Source organism: Neodiprion pinetum, chromosome 3 (genome assembly GCF_021155775.2).
Source record: "Neodiprion pinetum isolate iyNeoPine1 chromosome 3, iyNeoPine1.2, whole genome shotgun sequence".
Classification (NCBI taxonomy): Eukaryota; Metazoa; Arthropoda; class Insecta; order Hymenoptera; family Diprionidae; genus Neodiprion; species Neodiprion pinetum.
Window position 1 is genome coordinate 318,616 of NC_060234.1, and position 19,606 is coordinate 338,221.

The 19,606-nt window shown below is 45.6% G+C and overlaps 1 protein-coding gene across 4 annotated transcripts; it reads right to left on the minus strand.

Annotated features, from left to right (window-relative positions):
• Nucleotides 1–70: 70 nt before the first annotated feature.
• On the minus strand, nucleotides 71–17,690 carry Sobp (Sine oculis-binding protein). 4 transcript variants are annotated; one of them, XM_069134029.1, is made up of 5 exons: nucleotides 12,914–12,991; nucleotides 11,069–11,310; nucleotides 10,297–10,636; nucleotides 2,455–2,660; nucleotides 71–2,213 (listed from the first exon to the last, which is right to left on the minus strand). In XM_069134029.1, the coding sequence occupies exons 3-5, from the start codon at nucleotides 10,616–10,618 to the stop codon at nucleotides 393–395; spliced, it is 2,349 nt and encodes a 782-aa protein (XP_068990130.1). In that variant the 5' UTR covers nucleotides 10,619–10,636; nucleotides 11,069–11,310; nucleotides 12,914–12,991; the 3' UTR covers nucleotides 71–392. The 4 variants fall into 4 exon arrangements, with proteins under 4 accessions (XP_068990130.1, XP_046474900.1, XP_046474902.1 ...); XM_046618944.2 differs by lacking the exons at nucleotides 11,069–11,310; nucleotides 12,914–12,991 and adding an exon at nucleotides 15,747–17,690; XM_046618946.1 differs by lacking the exon at nucleotides 11,069–11,310 and having other exon boundaries at nucleotides 10,297–10,656.
• Nucleotides 17,691–19,606: the final 1,916 nt, after the last annotated feature.

A 19,606-nucleotide genomic window follows, 5' to 3' on the forward strand; every position in this document is an offset into this window, starting at 1 on the left:
TAAGAAGGGCCATCGGCGGTTTTTGAAGGAAGACTTCCGACATATCCATAAAGAGTACACGTGAATCGTCGACTAATAGTATTTGTGCTTTTATTAACGTAACATTTTTCTTTGTCGCGTTACTTTTTGCTGCTCAAATATTTCACTTCTGACCCGTTGTTATCACACCGCGGTCCGATGTTGCAATACTACATTCAATACGTACAAGATACATCATCGTATTATAGTAGAATGGTTCAGAAACTACAGTACACATACTATTGCATATTAGCACCGTTGCCCTATGGTTATACATGGTATAGATATACATGTCTCTTTTTCAACTCATCGTTAGGGTGATAATGTCCTGCAGTTACACTGCAACAATCTTCAAGGCTCCTTAACGACTCACTCTAGACCGGGACGAACTTGTTACGTCGTTTTAGTTCAAGTTTCTCACCGTCATCCACTTCCGGGGCATCGGCGGTGTTACGCCGCCGCTTTCTCTGCACTGTTCTCGCAGTCCTCGGTGAGGTTTGCGAAAGTTGCTGCAGTGGCGATAACTGCAGCACCGCCGACTGCGGATTTTTTTCCGTCTTCGTACTGCTGCGTCCCCTCGCCCTCGTCCGAGCCATACTCGAGGGTGTTCCGATCACATTTGCGGTACATATCGTTGGGGCTAACGAGGCCGTTGAACTGGTTGAAATTACCGAACTGGTAGGCGTCGTCGTCATCGTTGTCGTCGTCGTCGTTGCCGCCGGTGTCATCGAGGCGAAATTCACGACAGTTTCAGATTGTCCCGTGCTGGTCACAGGTCGGTGCGAAAGATCTTCCGGTAAAGGGCTCTCTGTACTGTGGATCGATACCTTGTCCGCCGTGTATTCGCCGAAAAGTGGTATGGGAATCGGAATAGGAATTGGTATAGGGATGGGAATTGGTATGGGATACGGTACCAGAACGGTCACGGGTGGCAAGAGGGACGAGTTATTTGAAAAGTTCGGTACCGACGAGGATTGCGGGTTTAAGGAATAAGGATGGTGGCTTGGAGGTCGCGGGATGCTCGGTTGAACCCTCACACCGGTTGCTGAATAAATATCATCATTCTGCATTTGGGGAAAGCGAAACGGCAGATGGGGTTGATGTTGAGGTAGAGGTTGAGGCTGTGGCGGCGGTGGAACTTGAGGCAGAGATTGAGACTGACGCGGAAATATTACGGGGGACGGAATTATCCTATTAGTGATCGGACTCGGAGGCGGCAACGATTCCCGCCGAACCCAAGGCGGAGACCTTGGAACGCGTCGTGGGCGACCGTAACGTATGCTTCTGCGACCGCGTGATACAGGAGGATCGCGTATTAGTTCGTTAACGTCCTTGATATGGATCGTGCCCTCCCGAGCGCCGCGACGTTCTCCGGTGGGATCCTTGATCGCGGATTCGTAAACAGAGCTGTTAGGATCGCGAGCGAGTATGTCAGCGACGGTATGATCTCTGCCACGCTCCCGCACCGTTGGGCCAGAATTGGGGACGATCGCTGACGGTAGAGGAGGCGGAAGCAGCGGGGCATCAACCTCTCGACGAACATTCAAATTCGGCGGTACTTCCTGCCTCGACGGCACAAGGCTGGATCCTACCAGCGACAACTCCCTTTCCCTTAGAGACTCTTTGATCGTCTCCTTGATCACTTCACGCTCGATCATGTCTCGGTCGCGTTTTCGCTCCTCGTCAGCTTCCCGCTCCTCGTCGTCGGATCGTTCTCGTCCCCGGCGTTGATTCCATTCTCCCGCGAGTGCCGTGCGTCGCGGATGTGCAGCAGGTCGCATTCTGCTTCTGGTGAACGAAACGCTCATTGGATGGCTAATGTCGCATATCCCCACGCGTCGGGCCGGTGGGCTGATACTCGTCTTAGTCATTATATCCTTGTCGTCACTGCCGCCATCCGATGGTGTTGCTTCCGTGCAAGGTTCATCAACAACGTTCCGATCGTCATTCTCGTCATCCTCGTCATTTTCAACTACCAGCGATCCTTCTTTCGGGCTGAGTGGCGGCGACCTGCAGTCCTTCAGCCACAATTCCGGTGTTATTAAACCAGTCGAGGCACCAGCTACACCGTTTACCGAAGGAGCACCGGTTAAACCATGCAGTTCCAAGTGAGCCTGAGTTTCTCGACAGAAGATGTTCATCTTGTACTGGTTCAGGCACTTGTCGCTGCAAAATTGCAGCTGGCTTTCTCCGTCCTGCAATTATACACACATTCACGCGCACAGATACACACATGTTAGCAAATATCACTGAAATTTACACGGTAATAAACGGTGAAGAGTAACAGCCAGTGGCTCTGCGGCTATGCCAACTCGTCGTCTTTATAGTACGGCAATGGTGGATGGTAGCGGGTTTACGCACCCGCAGACTCAATGAATGTTTAACTCGACCGTTTTCACCGGATCATCTCAGGTGTGTGTGATATGATGAATTCACCTGAAAATCCACGTAGCTGACGGAATGGCGAACGTGTCTGCACCAGTCGCATGTCCGGGCCCTTTTGAAAGCCGCCCGTCTGCCCGCGGCGAAACAAGCCTCGCTGCAAAACTGACCAGAGGTACTTCCGCCGCCGGAAACAGAGCCACCCCCAGGTTCCCAACTATCTCCGGTGCGTCCGCACCAAGAACAATTCGTTGGCCCGTCTGAAAACGAAATAGATATACTTACGATGACTTGGATGAACCGGGAATGCTAGCAGCCCGGAGTTTACAGCAGCATGCGGCGTGAGGTTTGGTTATACGTGATATGTGCGCGAATAAAAGAGTATACCATAGCCTTGAGTGAAACAGTAAGATCACTGCGGACGTAGTGTAAGGTATAGGTAGTTGAAAATATCATGATGCAAAGTAGGATACTGACAATGATAGATAACGTAAAATGGCTCGCCGTTAAAATCAAGGTGAAATTTCGACGGGCAGGGGTGGTTATAACACAGGTTTGCAACCAAAAAACTGCACAGATTTATTATACCGTTTCTTATGAATTTTTACTCACTGAAACCGGAAAAAGTACTCAAAAAAATCCATCACGCCAGGTTTTTTCTCGTACTCGTGTTTGTAGTTTCAATTAGAGTAAAACTCCCGCTTAACTCGAAATCTGGTATCCTATTCTTGATTCTGAAAATCCTGTGCAAAGGCGATTTCTTACTTCCATTTAATATGTATTATAGTTCGAGACTCAAGAATAAATACAAACAGGCGAACAGAAAATGGAAAGCGGAAGCGTGTTCCGAGAGGAATCAAAGGGAAGAAAAGATTTCATAGGCAAAAAGAGTGGGCACGGAATGTTGAGTACATTTCACGAACAAGTTGTTCGTTTAATTTTATAAGAAATATTGTTTAGATGATTGTAATGAAATGTTGGGTTTTTCGTCATGGTTATGCCTCTTTTTAAGCAAACACCTTGTATTTTGCAAGAATGCTGTACGTGACGGAGGGAAATGGAAGTCATTTTCGGATTTAGCACACTCGTTAACATAATAATTAAATTACAAAAAACATCCCACGCAACTGAAATAGAATATTTTATCGCAGACCTGTGTAATTTTCGATACCAGAATGAAACTTACATCATATAACAATCCGATCGAAAAATGATGAACAGTCTGTGAATAACGAGCACTACATATATCGCTGGGTTCATCGAGACCGCAAGTAGCGGTGAGTCTCGGGTGCAGCAAAACAATATACAGTGAACGAACAACGGAAATTAATGAACAGAAAATATGTTGCTGTTCAGTGCGGACCACGCTTGATGCAGTTATACCATAGGTGTGCAGTAGGTATACTGCCCGTGATGCAAGAACAAACCAGTTCATGAGTATCTTCGACAATAATTTTCAAATAACCTGCATTAATTCTAAATGTAGAAAATGATTCTTAGTTGTAATGTCCTGTCAGGTATCGCAAGAGGCGAATGGACTCAGCAGTCAGCGCCAACATCGTTGAAGGGCTAAATTCTTCCTTCCGCGACTACAAGAGCATAATTTTCAAATATTGCGATTGATTCACTTGATCGAAGCCTCGAATTAGGAGAATAACTTATACATTTGCACTAACGCCTCGGGCCAACGATAGGTGTACGGTATTAGCCTAATTACTTAGAATCTACGTATAATGTCTATAGCGTGGGGCAAACCGAGCCAAGATTTGCCGGGAGCCTGGCACGTACAGTGCGGCGGCTGTCAGTTCCGAGAATTGTATCGCGCGCTGATCTACTTTCCATATCATTAATCACGACCCTCGCTCTGCGAACGGGCCGAACTTTGAAATATACAACGCACAGGTCGCACCGTCATCGCCGTCATCGCTGCCATCGCCATGGGCCATCAGGCATCGGCCATCGCTTCGCTTCTGCACCGGAACGACGACATCGGTAGCCCCCGGGTAACGGCTATGACTAAAAGGCTCGAAGCCACCAATACGAACTCGAGATACCAGACTGCGCCCCGTCACCGTTACACCCGCTATCCAATGAGAATACGATCAGCCCCTTTCGATCCTCGTCTTTTATAATCCCTCTAGGTCAGCCGGGTCTTACAAACGTGAAAATGTAGACAGAGGGAGCGTCCACAAATTGCGTCGTCGAATTTTGAGGGTTTTAACCCCCCTCTTACATATTCCTACTTAGGTGTGTTTAATACAATTTCTCGATTCAAAATTTTTTTAAACTATCACAATGAAAAGAAGTACGCATGGAGCTTTCCACGTCAGACCAACCTCACCAAGAGCCTGCAGATCCGCACGAAAAAGCAAATTCCGGCCCGTGATAAAAAATTCAAAAACAATTTCTTTAGTTTTTTTTTCAAATACTGAAAAAAATTCATAGCTTGGAAACCAGATCCCGGACCATGATAAAGTTTACACAAGTTCTTGAACAGTGAGAAAGGAACATCCTCTGAAATTTTTGTCGACAAAAATTATGCCACTTTTGAGAAATCTCAAAAACTAATATTCTTTTAGCTTTTACGTACTTTCAGCCGCCTCGATAATTTTTTTGCACATGTTGACGTTGAAGTTCACTCAAAGCTCTAATTTTTTTTTTACACAATCAATAGTTTTCGAGTAATACTTAATTACACTTTGGACGTTTCCGATTTCTGTACATATTATACCGAATGCTAACGTCTAAGTGTCGTCGAATAAGAATCTAAAAAAAAATCACCAACACTCTCGACAAGTAAAAGAAAGTTTTCACGATGCTTGAACAAATTCGAAGAGGGTCAGGCTTTCGGTCAGGTCGATCTGACGCGGAAAGCCCCGTATGCATTACACAAAATTTATTTCATACCTGTGATTACAGGAGCCACGCTATTCCCGAGCCGCAGCGCCTCAGCGAGACCGCGTTAATAAAAATATTTTTTATTTGTGAATTTCGCTTTTTTCATATGACGTCATTATCTCTTTACTCCCCCCCCCCCCCCTTCCTTTCTCAGAGTTACTTTCCGTCATAATTTGACGATCCCCCCCTCCCAGCCGACGACGTAATTTACGAGTGCTCCCAGAGACGTATGCGACTTCATCCCTCCCGTCCCCCTGGCTGCAGCTTAAATTCTCGATTCAGAGGTATGCATCTCACGTGGGTGTTTTAAATCTCATCTGATTTGTAAACCGCGTACATGTACAACGCGGGGTTATACGTATACTAACGATAAGCCTCAAGTTTTTCGCTATAACAAGTATCACAGCCTTGGTCTCTTGCAGGGAAACCACTACCCTGCAGGTGGAAGAAGGATAGGCAAAAGTCGTCTTATATCGCGGACGGTATTATGATCAACGATATACCCACGCAGTATTATGTGCCTGTATTTATATTATATGACACGTACGGAGGTTGTAGGTCTTGCAGCGAGAAGCGTCCCTAACCCCCGCGTTGCCGCGACGCGGGCAATATTCTCACGTAATATACCTACAGCTGGGCGTGCATTACATGGCTGTTAGCTGGTAGTTGGACTGCAGGTGTAGGTGCATCCATGTGGGTATATTCTATCCCTGCCAGGTTGTACGTATTTGTACCAGGTCTGGTGTATATTTACGCATGGTTAGTACGCCGATGGTGTTCGGTTGCGGCCAGGATCGAGTTCTCGTGCCCGCCACGTGACACCCTCGCTATTGCGTCTCCGGGTGGTGCAGGTTGGTCGGGAGGATGGCGAGGGACGGTGCAGGATGGTGGATGGTGGATGGTTGATGGTTGATGGTTGATCCCCGGCAAAGTCTCGGTTTTCTTCCCTCGACCCAGCTAGCGAGTCCCGACCATATCTAGTATGTACGCACGTGTGTAAGTACGTACGGATTTACGTAGTGAAGATTACATGTGTATGCAATACACTAATACTACTACAGCTTCGCAAATTAGGGGCAAGCCACGAGGTCGTAACATTCCTGAATGTAGTTGAATGGATCTATTTATCAAATTATAAACGCAAGCCTCTGTAAACGCGTAGCGGTGCAAAAAGCGGGAGTTAATTAAATGTCCGCGGTGTGAATGATAAATAATATACATCGAAATAACCGATCGTTTATTGGCTGTACCCAATCCTGCCGGATCCAACTGAAAGAAATGCGGGCACCGTCCAATCCGATCGAACACATACGCCAATTATGCCCTATCGGCCCTGTAACTTGGTTCATTCTGGAATGTTTTACAGACAGATTCAAGCGGTGGTTGACTTCGATCTTATTGCCGTGCTCTTCTCCACGTGAAGTCCGTTATAGGTATTAATATAGGTATAATTCAAACTGTAGTTATTCTCGGATTTCTACACGCGTGCATACGGCACAAGCCACGCTTAAGAGTGAGCCGCATGGCGGCGGTTTGTCGGCGAAAACGGAAAATTATTTTCGGCAAATAACTGCAGCAGAGTACTTATCGCTTGGTCAGCGAGCTCGTAAGCGCTCGCAAAATGATGTCTTACAAATAATTTTCACCTTTAAAAATGACTCGACCAGACTGTCGTCGAGTTCGATAATATAATTCTGAGCGGTATTCGCTAAAGTTAACGTGCACGTTCGTGCATGCGCAGCGTACACGTACATATGCTAATAGGAGAAATACCTGAAACAGTAGTGGATAACTAGTTAATAGCTGTACTGTGACAGTACCACGAGGAACGGGTTCGGGTGGACAAAAGGCGCCGACGAATTGACGCGGGGAATTGGACGGGGTACGATGCAGCCGTAATTATTTGACTGTGTTACAGGTACGCGACATCCGAGACTCGAACTCGACGAGACGGATAGATCGCCAATGACCTGCAGGAGAGTAGTCAACGAAACAAACCAGCCTACCGTGTACAAACACTAGACAGGCATGTAAAGGTTCGAGGGTGCGTTCATGTACACTACAGCTGGCTCACCGCAAGCTAAACACTGTTAAAAATAATTGTGAGTTTACTAGACATTTACTGTACAAAAAAGTTGTCGACTTGCGAAATCAAGTTGCAAATTTACAAATTCGGCGCAGTGACGAATTTGTAAATTACTGTGCATTTATCTTACAATTAGATTTACCATGAAAGCTTTTGATTTTGCGAAAGTTTATAGGAGGAACGCAAAAAAAGTTATTTGAATTTACCTTAAATTGAGCGGTAAATTTATTGTACTAGTAAATTGAGCGGACCGTTAATGTATGGTGAATTCGCTGTTCCGTATCCGAATAAAACAGCCCACACGGTGTACGAAGTTCCATACTGAAATCTTTAACAGTGTAGGTATACTACGCTAAACAAACAGGGTCAATCATTTCATAGTTAGGAATGGTTAACCCTGCGTATGTGCGATACCGTCGCATAGGTATAGATATATCCTTATACCGGCATCTGCGGCAAGGTGCAGTCTTGTTGCCCCGTGTATTTCCCACAACCACGTGGGTTGCGTTCACATATATTCGCCGCATGTATATCTATATCTATGTTGCGCATGCTGCTGCATTTATAGGATAGAAGGGCGGCTGCTCGTTCGTCTCTGTCTCCGCAGTGAAAAGATATCCTGCGGGCAAACCGAGGAGCTAACAACAACACCGCCAAGATGATACCCGATACTTTCAGATTACGAAAATTACGGAGTCAAGCCAAGGTAATACGACCATGACGCCAATGAATGCCGAATGCCGAACGAACTGACATGTATACCTGTGACTTACACATTTGAAGTGAGATTATCAAATTGGAGGTTTAAAGACCGTCAACTAACAACCGCGACTCAAAACTCTGTAGACGAGCCTGCCTCCAATTTTTTTATTCTTTTTTCTCGTACGTATCTGATACCGAAGCATGTGTGTAACGCGGATTTGACGAGGTAAGTAGTTTCGACCACAAACAACGCTCGCGCTGCTCGATGGAAAACCAAATCCACACGATTGACCTAAGGTAAGTGAGCCAGTTATCGACCATGTCCCAATTACTAACCATTTTTGATTGTATCTGTTGAATCCCTAGTTCCAAGATTACCAGAAAAAAGAAATTTTCTTAGTGTAACCCTCTAGCAATTGGTTTTAGTCATCGAGAAATTCACAATTCTTGCCGTAAATTTATAATTTAGAAAAATGAAAAGGTCTAAACGTGGCGATAACCGGTACACTTGCCCTATGTGGTAAAAACTCTACTCTACGGGAGCTTAGGTCTACCTATGTCCTGTAGACGTATATCAATACTGACAACGTGCGGCTCGACATATTCCAAACCATTCGTTCGAGCCGATCAAAATGCAACTATAATTAGAGGTACACAAGTAGACACATCACACGCCGTGATCACGTTCATTGTCCTATCCGAAAATCAGCATTATTTCGGTGCGGACCTCGGTTTCGGTGTCGGCACCTCCGAAGAATCGTGCCCATCTCGGCGGACGACGTGCACACAGAAATAGAATCGCTTTTGTAACGCGATACGCTATACACGGCCTCTCTCTCTCGCCTGGACATCCGCGGCTACCGAGAGAGCGCAATAAATACTGAACGGTACACGAGGACTCGAGATACGCGGTATACTTAGGTTCTCGGTTTCTGACCATTTCTTCAAATCGGAAACGCTAGAAGGGGATAATCTCTAGAATTCGACGACTCGAGTATATCCCGTGTAACGTATCGGTTCAAGGGGTGGAGGTCAAAACTTGGAAGGATCAGTATTTGGAATGGACAGGTGGATACATCGAAATTTCGAACATGCGAAAATCGAGAACAATTTCGAGCGAGTCATCTTTCGTTATTTTATTTTCGCATGTTTGAAATTTCGATATATCCACCCTGTCCATTCCAAATACTGACCCTTCCAACTTTTGACCCCCTCCCGGTTCAAGGTATAACAAAGCGTACAGACCTTACCGTACAACATGCGTATACCTAAACGATTTTACTACGAGTACAATACGGTAGGGGGGTCATCCTCTGAAATTTATTTAACGCGACCAATTGCCAATAGCATACCAAGGACATTGCTGTCGGTATCCGAATTATCGCCCCGGCCCTGAAGCGAGTCCAGGTTGTATAATAAGGTTCTGTGCATCTTCTACGCACGTTCACGGCGGTGTGATCGTAGGGCTTTTAGATCGAAGGAGCGGTGGATGCTGTAAGGAAAAGGTAGAGGGATATTAATTGCGTATTTTGTTGGTTTCGCTCGCAGGTTATACCGCAGAGGTTCGTTGTTTCCTAGAACGAAGGAAGTTGGGAAACTGCTCGAACCAAACGAGAATACATGTTGTGTGTACCAAGAACTGTCGAGGCGCGCAGCGCAACGCCACACCGAGTCATCGCCAACTTCGGTAAACTAACAATAAGTGCAATATAAATCGCCTCCCAGTTTGTTACAAGTACTATAACGAGACGCGTACATCTACAGGTGAATGATACAGCACTCGCGATGCGTGAGGGACCATTCAAGTATTAGCTAACGATAAAACAGGGGTAGGCCATTCGGAGAAACGTTGTCAAATGTTACCCCATACTAGTAGACGTTTCAGATAAGCGTTAGCTAACGTAATGAATTCACGTTTTATTCAACATGTTAATGTGTGTTAATAATTAATATTCAATAAGGTATGTGACTATAAACGGCATTTTTGCCATTCCCGGGTAATTGAACCGACTTACCAATAAACTTTTCGGTAGGCGTTAGCTAACGTTAAAAAACATGATAGCGGGCAAAACAAGCAAACGTTACCGATCGTTGTTACGAGGGTTGGGATGCAAAAATTTGCAAAAAAAAATGCATTAGCTAATACTTGAACGGCCCCTAACTATTCGTACGAGTATCGTGGCGAAGTATTACTTGTATCGAATACTTACCGGGGGTGTCGGGCGCGGTGTCGCTGCTCTCCGGCGCCCTGGGGCTCCCAGGTCCCGTCCTCAACGAGAGCGGCGACGAGGTTGGCGGGGGTGGTCCAGTTTCCGCGGATCCAACTGCCCCGAGGGTCACCGAGGGTGGTGACCTCGAACCCGAATGGTGCGATCGTGGAAAGGGAACGGCAGCGAGGGCCCGCGACAGTGCACGGGGCAGGTGATGGAGATGCCGGGAGGGTGCCGGAGGTGCGAAGTGGTCCAAGTTGAGCCCCCTCGTGCAACCGCTGTCCACTTTGTCGTATCCGTACCAACCGAGGAGTTCGCTCATCGCCGTTGCTGCGTATTCCTGCGAAATTTTCGCATAAGCTTGAATGCCGGATGAAACGCCGGTCAGAGTGTTGATGGTTGAAGAAAAAATGAAAAAAAAAAAAAAAACACACGCGATACTTTGTTATCAATAGTCAGATACCATGAACAAGGTGCTACCCTGCAGATCTGTGGTTATTTGCTTCGTCTTGTCGAGGGGTCGCGTGATTTACGAAGATTCGAGCATCGAAAATGAACTATTTTGCGATTTCGTTGTCAAGTTTTAAGGGTCTTATCAATGACTTTCGTTTTTTGATTAATTTTACCCTCTTGTACCTTGGAACGTTATTCCCACATACACTAATCTTTTTTATCGCTCTTTTAGGTTATTTACCAGTAATACAGGGGTCAAGTAACTCGGTACACCGATTTTATAAACAATACGATACAGATGCTCGATAAAAATCTATACCTGCAGAACGTGGCCAGATTTGACCGGCCGGTTGATCGCACCTCGCGGGCATGACAACGTCGATAGGAGTACACTTGACGAAAAATTTCTTCCAAATTTTTATCGATCTGGCATTTCTTATCAGCGCGATTTTTCCGCCCAGGTGTTACGGCGAGTATATGACTTGACCACCGAGTGTAACACGCCTTACACGATAGGTAGATGGATGAAAATCTCGAGAAGAATCTATTCCAGAAGATGCACTGCCGCGAAGGATGATTCGTGAAAATTGATGAAAATCGCAGATACAAATATATTTTCACGTAAAAAGAGCTCAGAAAATTGCATGTATAACGATAACAACGAGACATAATATGCACGCCGGTCGTTTCACGACTGCCGGGGATCTGCTGCCGGAGTCGCGTTACCGCGGGTGTAGCGTTACAACTCCGGGGCGCCGCGCGTGTATTATTCGGCGGAACGAATCCCTGTTCGTCTATCCCGCACAGCTGCTCCTCCTTCGTCGCCCCGCGATTCGCAAATATATCCTAGACATACACTGCGATCATAAATACAATCATCCCAGTCGCCCCTGGTCGCCCCATCGCCGCATTGGGAATGAATTAGCGTTCACTGTCGTAACCAAAAATTGTCAAAGTAGATCGGGTATTCGGCGATCGCTTGTTGTCAGTATAACATATGTAGGTATAAACGCTCCCCCTACTTTATTCTTACGATTAGTGTGCACGTACTAGGTTACAGAATGCAGATGGGTTCACAGATATATCTATACATGCAAAAGCGCCGGTATATCGGACGTATGTTTATACCTACCTGTATGTATATACCTATGTACGTTCCCGAGGAGGATACTGCACAAATTACAAACGCACAGATCTCGCGTTGCCTTTGGCGTATTGAATTTCCTTGCATTCTATCGTACGCTACTGATAAATTTTCAGCTCTCTTACGATAACCCATTATAAACATGAACACGCATAACCAGCTACCTATGCCCGTTACCGTAATGGCACGTGTGTCATGCACCCTACTAATTGACTTCGCATTCAAGTATTGTTATTATTATTGGTTTTTTTTTTTTTTGTTTCATACTTTTTACTCTCTTTCCTCTACTCTCTTTCCTGGTATAGGTTGGAGTTTGAGAAATTTGTAAAAAGACGGGTCCTCGAGCAGATTATAATATAATTGAAAACACGTTTCTGTCGCAGTTAGAAATTCCGAGCTTTCATGCGTACCCGTAAAAGCTACATGTATAGTGAATAAATTTATTCAAATACAGGTAGGTACGTGAACGGACTTGTTCCCATGAGTCTCGGATAAAATACGAGGCTGGTACCTACACTTACAGCCATAAATGCGAGGGAATGCCTACCAATGCGTTATACAGGGTATAATACCTGCATCGCAAAATACCTCGGGACAAAGTAAGCTGCGATGGTAAACGGACCGCGGACGCAATGCCGTGTGACGGGACAAACAATACGCTCCCATGTTGCAAACCTAGGGTTTATCGCGATTCCTGGAACATCTCTCAAGTTCGAAAAGCACACACTGCATAGATATCTCGACGTTGACGTGGTACCAGCACGATTTCGATTGGCAAAAATGCGTTAACCCGTGGCGTGTGGGACCGGCAACCCTTGCACGATGCTTCGTCTTTTTTTCTCGACTCTTCAATATTACCGAGCCAGCTATCGTACGATAGTGGGTACGTATTTACTCGCGGTTCAAGTGCCATCGTTTCGAATTCTCCCCTGGGTCTCCGAATCACTTTCGCGAGGGCTTGGACGAAGTGTACTGTAAGTGTATACTACTGTTGACCGTTGGACAGTATTTTCCTCTTACATCTACTCGAGTCAACCAGAAAACGAGATGAGCATGAGACGAGGAAGATGAGAAACAGGCTACCGGCCTTACAGACAGGACCGACAATGAGCGGAGCTCAACTTGGACTGAAGAGTGTCAGGTTCTCATTAGAGGCAGCGTTACCCGACACCTACGTGGATACAATATGACGGATACGAAATAGGACACGGAAAACGGGAATCGGAAAACGCTTCATTGGCGTCGCTTTATCTTATGATGATATGAAACAAACCCGACCGAAAGCCAAACTGTTGCCACAATTTCAATTGCACACATCGCACGTGTGTAGCAATGCTAATTCGTGAAATGTCGGTAGAAAATATTGAAAAATTACTGAAAACTGTTCAAAAATTACAGAGCAGGAAATACAACGTTTCGTGGTTCTACAAATTTACAAAATACTAAATAATAATGAAATTGCGATGCGGGTTTGTTCGCGGACACAATTCTCTTCAAATTTACTATCAACATTTTTAAATCATGCGTGACTTTCGATATATTTCCTGCACCTCGGCGTAGAGTCTGCCGTCCAATAGAGCTTTCTACACAGTAGTAGAGACGAAGCGATGGTCAGCCAACGCTCTATGTCATACGACCAGGGAATCGTTGTAGGTACATCGTTACATACGTACACGGAAGTATTCCGCCCAGTACTACTTTTTAATCTCTGCGCCTAACTACTTGCGGCGGTGAACTAGATTTTACCGTTGACGTAACAAAACTCAGCAGGATCCGCATCCGAAGTGCAATAATTTAGGACAAAGTGTACACGACTTTGCGAGATTTTTTCCTGCGGTCTTTTTTAAGTAATCGCGTGATTTCAGAGAGAAAAAGTGAAAACCAAGCGAAGAATAGTTTCTGAAAATGCCTCGTCTCTGGAAGTTGAAAAAAATTGTACTTTCTACGAAAAGGAGATACGACCCAAAATGGACAAACCGGACCGCATAGTTACCTGCAAACATACGTGGATATAACAGAAATATCCACCGTCGCGTTTAACGATAACGCATTCAGTCTGAAAACAACAGAATTCGTCTGGCTCGCAACTGCGAATTTTCCCACACCACGCAGCGCACGTTTACTACGTACAACTTAACGATACTCACTATTTCTCGCATACAAGGTATCCGAAAATGACCGGGTATTCTTTGCCATGTAAATCTTACCTTAATTATTTGTAAGCAAGTTAAGAAAAGTGTTCAATAATCTGTCTCCTTGAATCGGCGTATTGCATCATTGTATATAATATCATTGATTTTCCTCTAACAAATTTCGCATTTCTCTGCACCTTTGTAAAATGTTAATAATAAATTGATGAATATCCCCAAATCCAATTTCATCCGCTTTCGGCTAGATCTCGTGGTTGAAAAAGTGTTGTTAGAATTTCAATATAGGAGCTCTACCGCAGGCCTAAATTTTTCCTACGGTATTTAAACTCTATGCGATAATTTCGGGACACGGTGTATCTTCAGCCAGCCAACTATCCCATAATAAACTTTTGCCAAACCTACAACCGCAATCGAACGCTGCATTGCGGCAAACTTCTGTTTCGTGCAACGTTCAACTTTCGCATGGGTGAAACATGAACTGCGTTTACGTGTATTAAGTACCTACGTGTTTTTGATATATAGGTATTACTATATTACATAGCAAGTGAAATTTCGAATTCGATTTTGTGACGAAAGGAGAAGGTTCGGAATATGAGGATGTTACGGGTAGGTATCACTGTCTGAGGTAGAAACTGTCTCATTGTCGCGGTGAGTGCTGGTACGGTGAGTATTATACCTGATACGATATGCCGGCATCATTTTCAATGCCAAGTGTAAACAAGTATAATGGTCATGGTGCCTCGATAATAAGATATATAATGAGAAGTCAATTCGACTGTATCAAAATCTGTTTCTTCCTTTTGAATGGTTATAGGAGCACCTACCGGATTCAGAATCACTCACCGCGCCGCAGTAGCTTGAGTGTAGTATAAAGCACCGTTTGAGGGTAAGAAGACAGGTATTGCGCAGAGAATAGGTAAAAATGATTCTGATAAAACTCTCACCTGTATGTATGTATGTATGTATGTATGTACGCAGATACAGAATGTACAATATCAGCTGAGCACTCGGCTACCTATAAGCCATATAACCCAGCGGGTATAATGACGAGATGCGGCCGGGTGCCGCTCGTGTTTCAGCCTATTATGATTACGAATAAATCAGATGAAGGAGGGTAACCCGAGACCCCGTCTCTCCCTCCCAGATCCGCTACTCGATCTCGTATCTTCATAGTGCTTGCGTGTAGGTTATAATATACGCAATTACGCACAGATTAACAGATGGCCAGGGCTACACGTAAACGTTGTCCGACGATAGAACGACAAATATATCTATACAGACGGTACATGCCGTAAGGTACGATAGCGACATGTATAACGTGTATTGCCAATGGTGATAAATATCAAACCATGTGCTTGAAAAATAAAAGATTTGACGCCGCCCCCTGTGTTATTAATTTCAGTGCCGCTAAACTATGTTTCATTGAAGTTTATGACAAACCTGCAATACATATACGTACGGCAATGTTCATCAATGCCTCGGGCTGCCGGCTATCTTGTTTGCGGTCCGAGACAAAACGCGAGTCGACCCCCAATCTCTCGCATTGTCACACAATTCGTACAGAATCGAGATTCGCGTTTTGTTTCGGACCGCAAACAAGTTAGCCGGAAGCGCAAGGCATCAATGAACACTACTGTATGACGTATGTACCTACAGCATGTAAACGTACAATTTATACACGAAGTAACGAAAGTTGAATTCACCTTAATCTCGTCATCCGGCGCCTCTCGCTTAATCTTCCCCGTAGTAAGGGATTTCAGAAGTTCCGGTTCACCTGGGCAAGGGACGGGAATCGGTGCCGGCGTCGTCCTCAAGGGTGCCGCGAGTGCGGCCGAGACTCCAGGAGCCGAGGGTGCACGTGGCGGCGACGGGGACGGGGAGGGGGACGGGGACGCTGACGCGGATGCCGAGGACGAGGGCGAACTGGGCGACGGTGACAACGAGGGCGAGGACGGGGACGGAGAAGTGAGGACTGATCTTCTCGCCGATCGTTTCTTCCCTGCGGTCTTCCTTACGTTGCTCTCCGCGTCGTTTGTTATCCTCGTTCTTGTCGGCTGAGACCTGCTACCCATCATTCGCTACACCTCCACCCTCGCGATTCTTGCCGCCTCCCCAAATATATCACCAAATCCGCCGGACTCGCATATGCCAAATAATTAGCACTGAAATAAACAGGCAGGTACGACTTGCGTGCCAAGGTAGATCAACGCAACACCGTGACGTTTTTTTTTTTTAATACCATACGCGTGTGTACGATATCGTATTATTTACACTACCAGCCAGCACACGCGACTGTTGCGTGGCTCACCTGTAGCTACCGTATGTACAAATGTACAACAAATCACCGTGGGTGTCACCAACGTTCGGCTCCCTCGCAAACATTTTCAACTGACTAGATTATAAGTATACCGATTTATTCACTCGTGCGTGTCTTTCTTAAAACGATCTACGGTGTCATCCGTGGGAACGGGCAGCCGTCAAGTAACTATTGTTATTGTATTCATTGTATGCGTGTATGTATGTACATGCCATAATACAAATTACTTTGTGATTGCGAGATATATTTACACGCGCTCGCAATTACGCTGCCTGAGATTATACGAGTACAGGTCGGAATGCTTTCGTTTCTGGTAGCGTGTTCTAATCGTGAGTAGGTACGACGTACCGTACAACATGTTCATTACCGGGTTTAGTACGGTCATCGGGACAATCTGTTGCCGGCGGATATAATAAATCGGGAAGCGAATATTTATTTGGATTAGGTGAGATATCCTCTGTCGGCACAATCTGGAGAATTGTTCCGAGTCCGTTCAACAATTGATAATTTGCAACGGCATGGATCGAGATCGTTGAACGGGCTGTATAAGTGGTCTCTCGGTGTTCGGTCTTCGCACTCTGTTCACGATTATTACTGCTCAATTGCAGCTGGAGCCCGCTCCTCCTATTTCACGTACGAACACTGAGTGAACCAGAAAGCTGGCCTTGTCGAGGAAAATGACACAGCTTAGACCCGCTTATTCTTCCCAGCCGCCGTTGTGACGACTGCACTTGGGATCAACTCCACTTGCATCAAATTTACAGGTAGGTAGTTTTGAGCAGCAACGCGGATAACTCGAGAAAAACTTCACCACGGTGCCTATAATTCCGAACCACAACTCCGCACTTAATCGGTTTGTCAATCTGCAACGACGAATACACGTATATTCTTACGAACGCGGTTTGACCCGTCGTTACGGAATTCGGGTAGGGGTAAATAAACGTCGGGTGGTGAGTAAAAATACGCCGGCGAAGTTTGAGAGAGATCGGAGTGAGACAGGGAGAGAGGACGAATCGGAAGGACGCGATAAGAAGGCGGACACGTAGGCGAGAGGAGGGGGGCGACCACGCGGGACGGACGGTCCTCGTGGAGGATAACGGAGGTGTGGTAGCAGGGAATAATTATTGGTAGGTAGGTGGGTAGGTACGGTGCGGAGAGTGAGGCTCGATGCACCACCTCGGGTACGGGACTGACCTCTCGGCGAACTAAATCACGCTCTTCGGATCGCGACACCGTTCGCCCGCAAGAACATAACCGGAGCTCCCTTCGCGGCGAGGGCGAGAGCGAGATCGCGGAGCCGCGTCGCGCCGCGCGTAAAAATAACCAACCCGTCGACGGAACCCGCGCCGCGCGGACTCGGACATCCTCGGAGAGGCTCGGCGTTAGTCCGGCGCTAGCGCCGCGAGCCAACCGCCCGCGTGTTCCACAGGCGCGACGACCTCAAGAGGCGAAATTCCGAGCCGATGATATAACAATTATTATACCCATGCCCGCGTCCTATTCCCGCTGCCTTCATCCCTGACTGCCGATTGCCGCCTTTTAGGTACACGCGTCTCAGTGCCTACGTTACGGTTACTACAAGGGACGTGTGCGGTACGCCGCATGAGATCCTGTAGCATACGGTAGTAGGATGTTGATAATTGCAAGACGTATACGTAGGTGTAATACGTGCGTTCGCGATGAACCGCAGCGTTATCTTTGCCCGTGCATCGGGTCGATCGGACCGATGTTAATGTTGCGATCCCTTTTTCGCGATTTGTTCGTGATCCTGATATTACTGTTTGCGGAACGGTACGGTCGCAAGTTATCTCACTTATATTGTGGATCGTTGAACAATAAATGCATTTATCGTCCGCGTTTTTATTTTTTATTTTTATTTACTTTTTTATTTTATAGTTTTTTTTTTTTTTCTTATGGCAAAATAAACAACAAATTGCTAGAAATTTCACTAATTCCGCTAAGACAGACTTTTAAGCCAGTCCAACTACTGTATAAATTACAGCAAACTTAGATCTGGCCGTTACAGAACGCTTGTTAAAGACACTATACAACAACAGGTATCATACGCTTCGTACCAGGTATACTGGAGAAGCAACAAACGGGGTAGTAAATAAATACAGCTTGTAAACCGTATGTATAAGCTGACGATAAGTCGAAGCGAAGAATGAATCATCTCGTTGCAAACGGAACGCGAGGCACTCTCCGAGTTGGCCACTAGTCTCCCCCCCATCCTTGCTCTTTCCTTTCCAGCCCGTGCGAACGCAAACAAACCGATTACTAAATATAACCGCATGTTCCCGTTACCGTCGCACCCTCTATATATATGTTACACTAGGGTACTAAAATATACACCGGGTAGCTGCAGGCGCGATATCTGTATCTAGAGGTTCATTCGATTAGATTTTTCCTACGCCATTATGCACGGGAATGTAGCATTGGTAATCGCATAATTCTGATTCTGATAAAACAGTCTGTTATCGCTAATACAATTATCACCATCATTATTATTATTATATTATAAAGGGGCAAGTAAAGCCTCCTAATATCAGTAGACATGTATGTACGCCAGCGTCAGAGATTTCCGTGGAAGTAGAAATGTAAAGCTTTGAAAATATAACAGCTGTAATTTTTTTTTTTTTTTTTTGGCACATTGTCTACCAAGGGCGAGAAGTGTGTCTTTTTTACCCGCCTGTAGAGTTTGCAGTGCGATTCGTAGGCTTGTAAGTTCGAGCGAAGCGAGTGCGTATTGGGAACGGGAAACGAGTAATGCCAAACATCCGAGGGTAAAAAGGCCCCTGGCCCGTGGGGTGCGGTAGTATTATACATTACGTAACAAGGGGATAATCGGTTTTATTCCCGTGGTGCATGTAGGATTTTATTCGCGACTTACAGTGGCCCCTTTATTGACTTGAAAAGTGGTTGCCCCTTTAGCGGAGGAAAAGTGATACTTTTTTTCCCGCAAACGCGGGGAAAAAAGAAGTTTGAGAGGGAATTGTATGCAATTTTTGTCCCGCTTTTCAGGTCAATGAAGTAGCTATTACAGCTGAGTCGGGATAAAAGTCCTTTTCCACCCATCCGGGACAAAATGACGATATTGATTAACCGCCGATTGCAGAACGGTTCCTTTTGTCCCGGATTTGAGTTAAAAAAAAAAACATTCAACAGTATCCCAATAGTCTAAAAACATTTCAGGATATTCCGTTGGCGTTATGCACATAAACCAAATAGCCAAACTAATTATGTGCA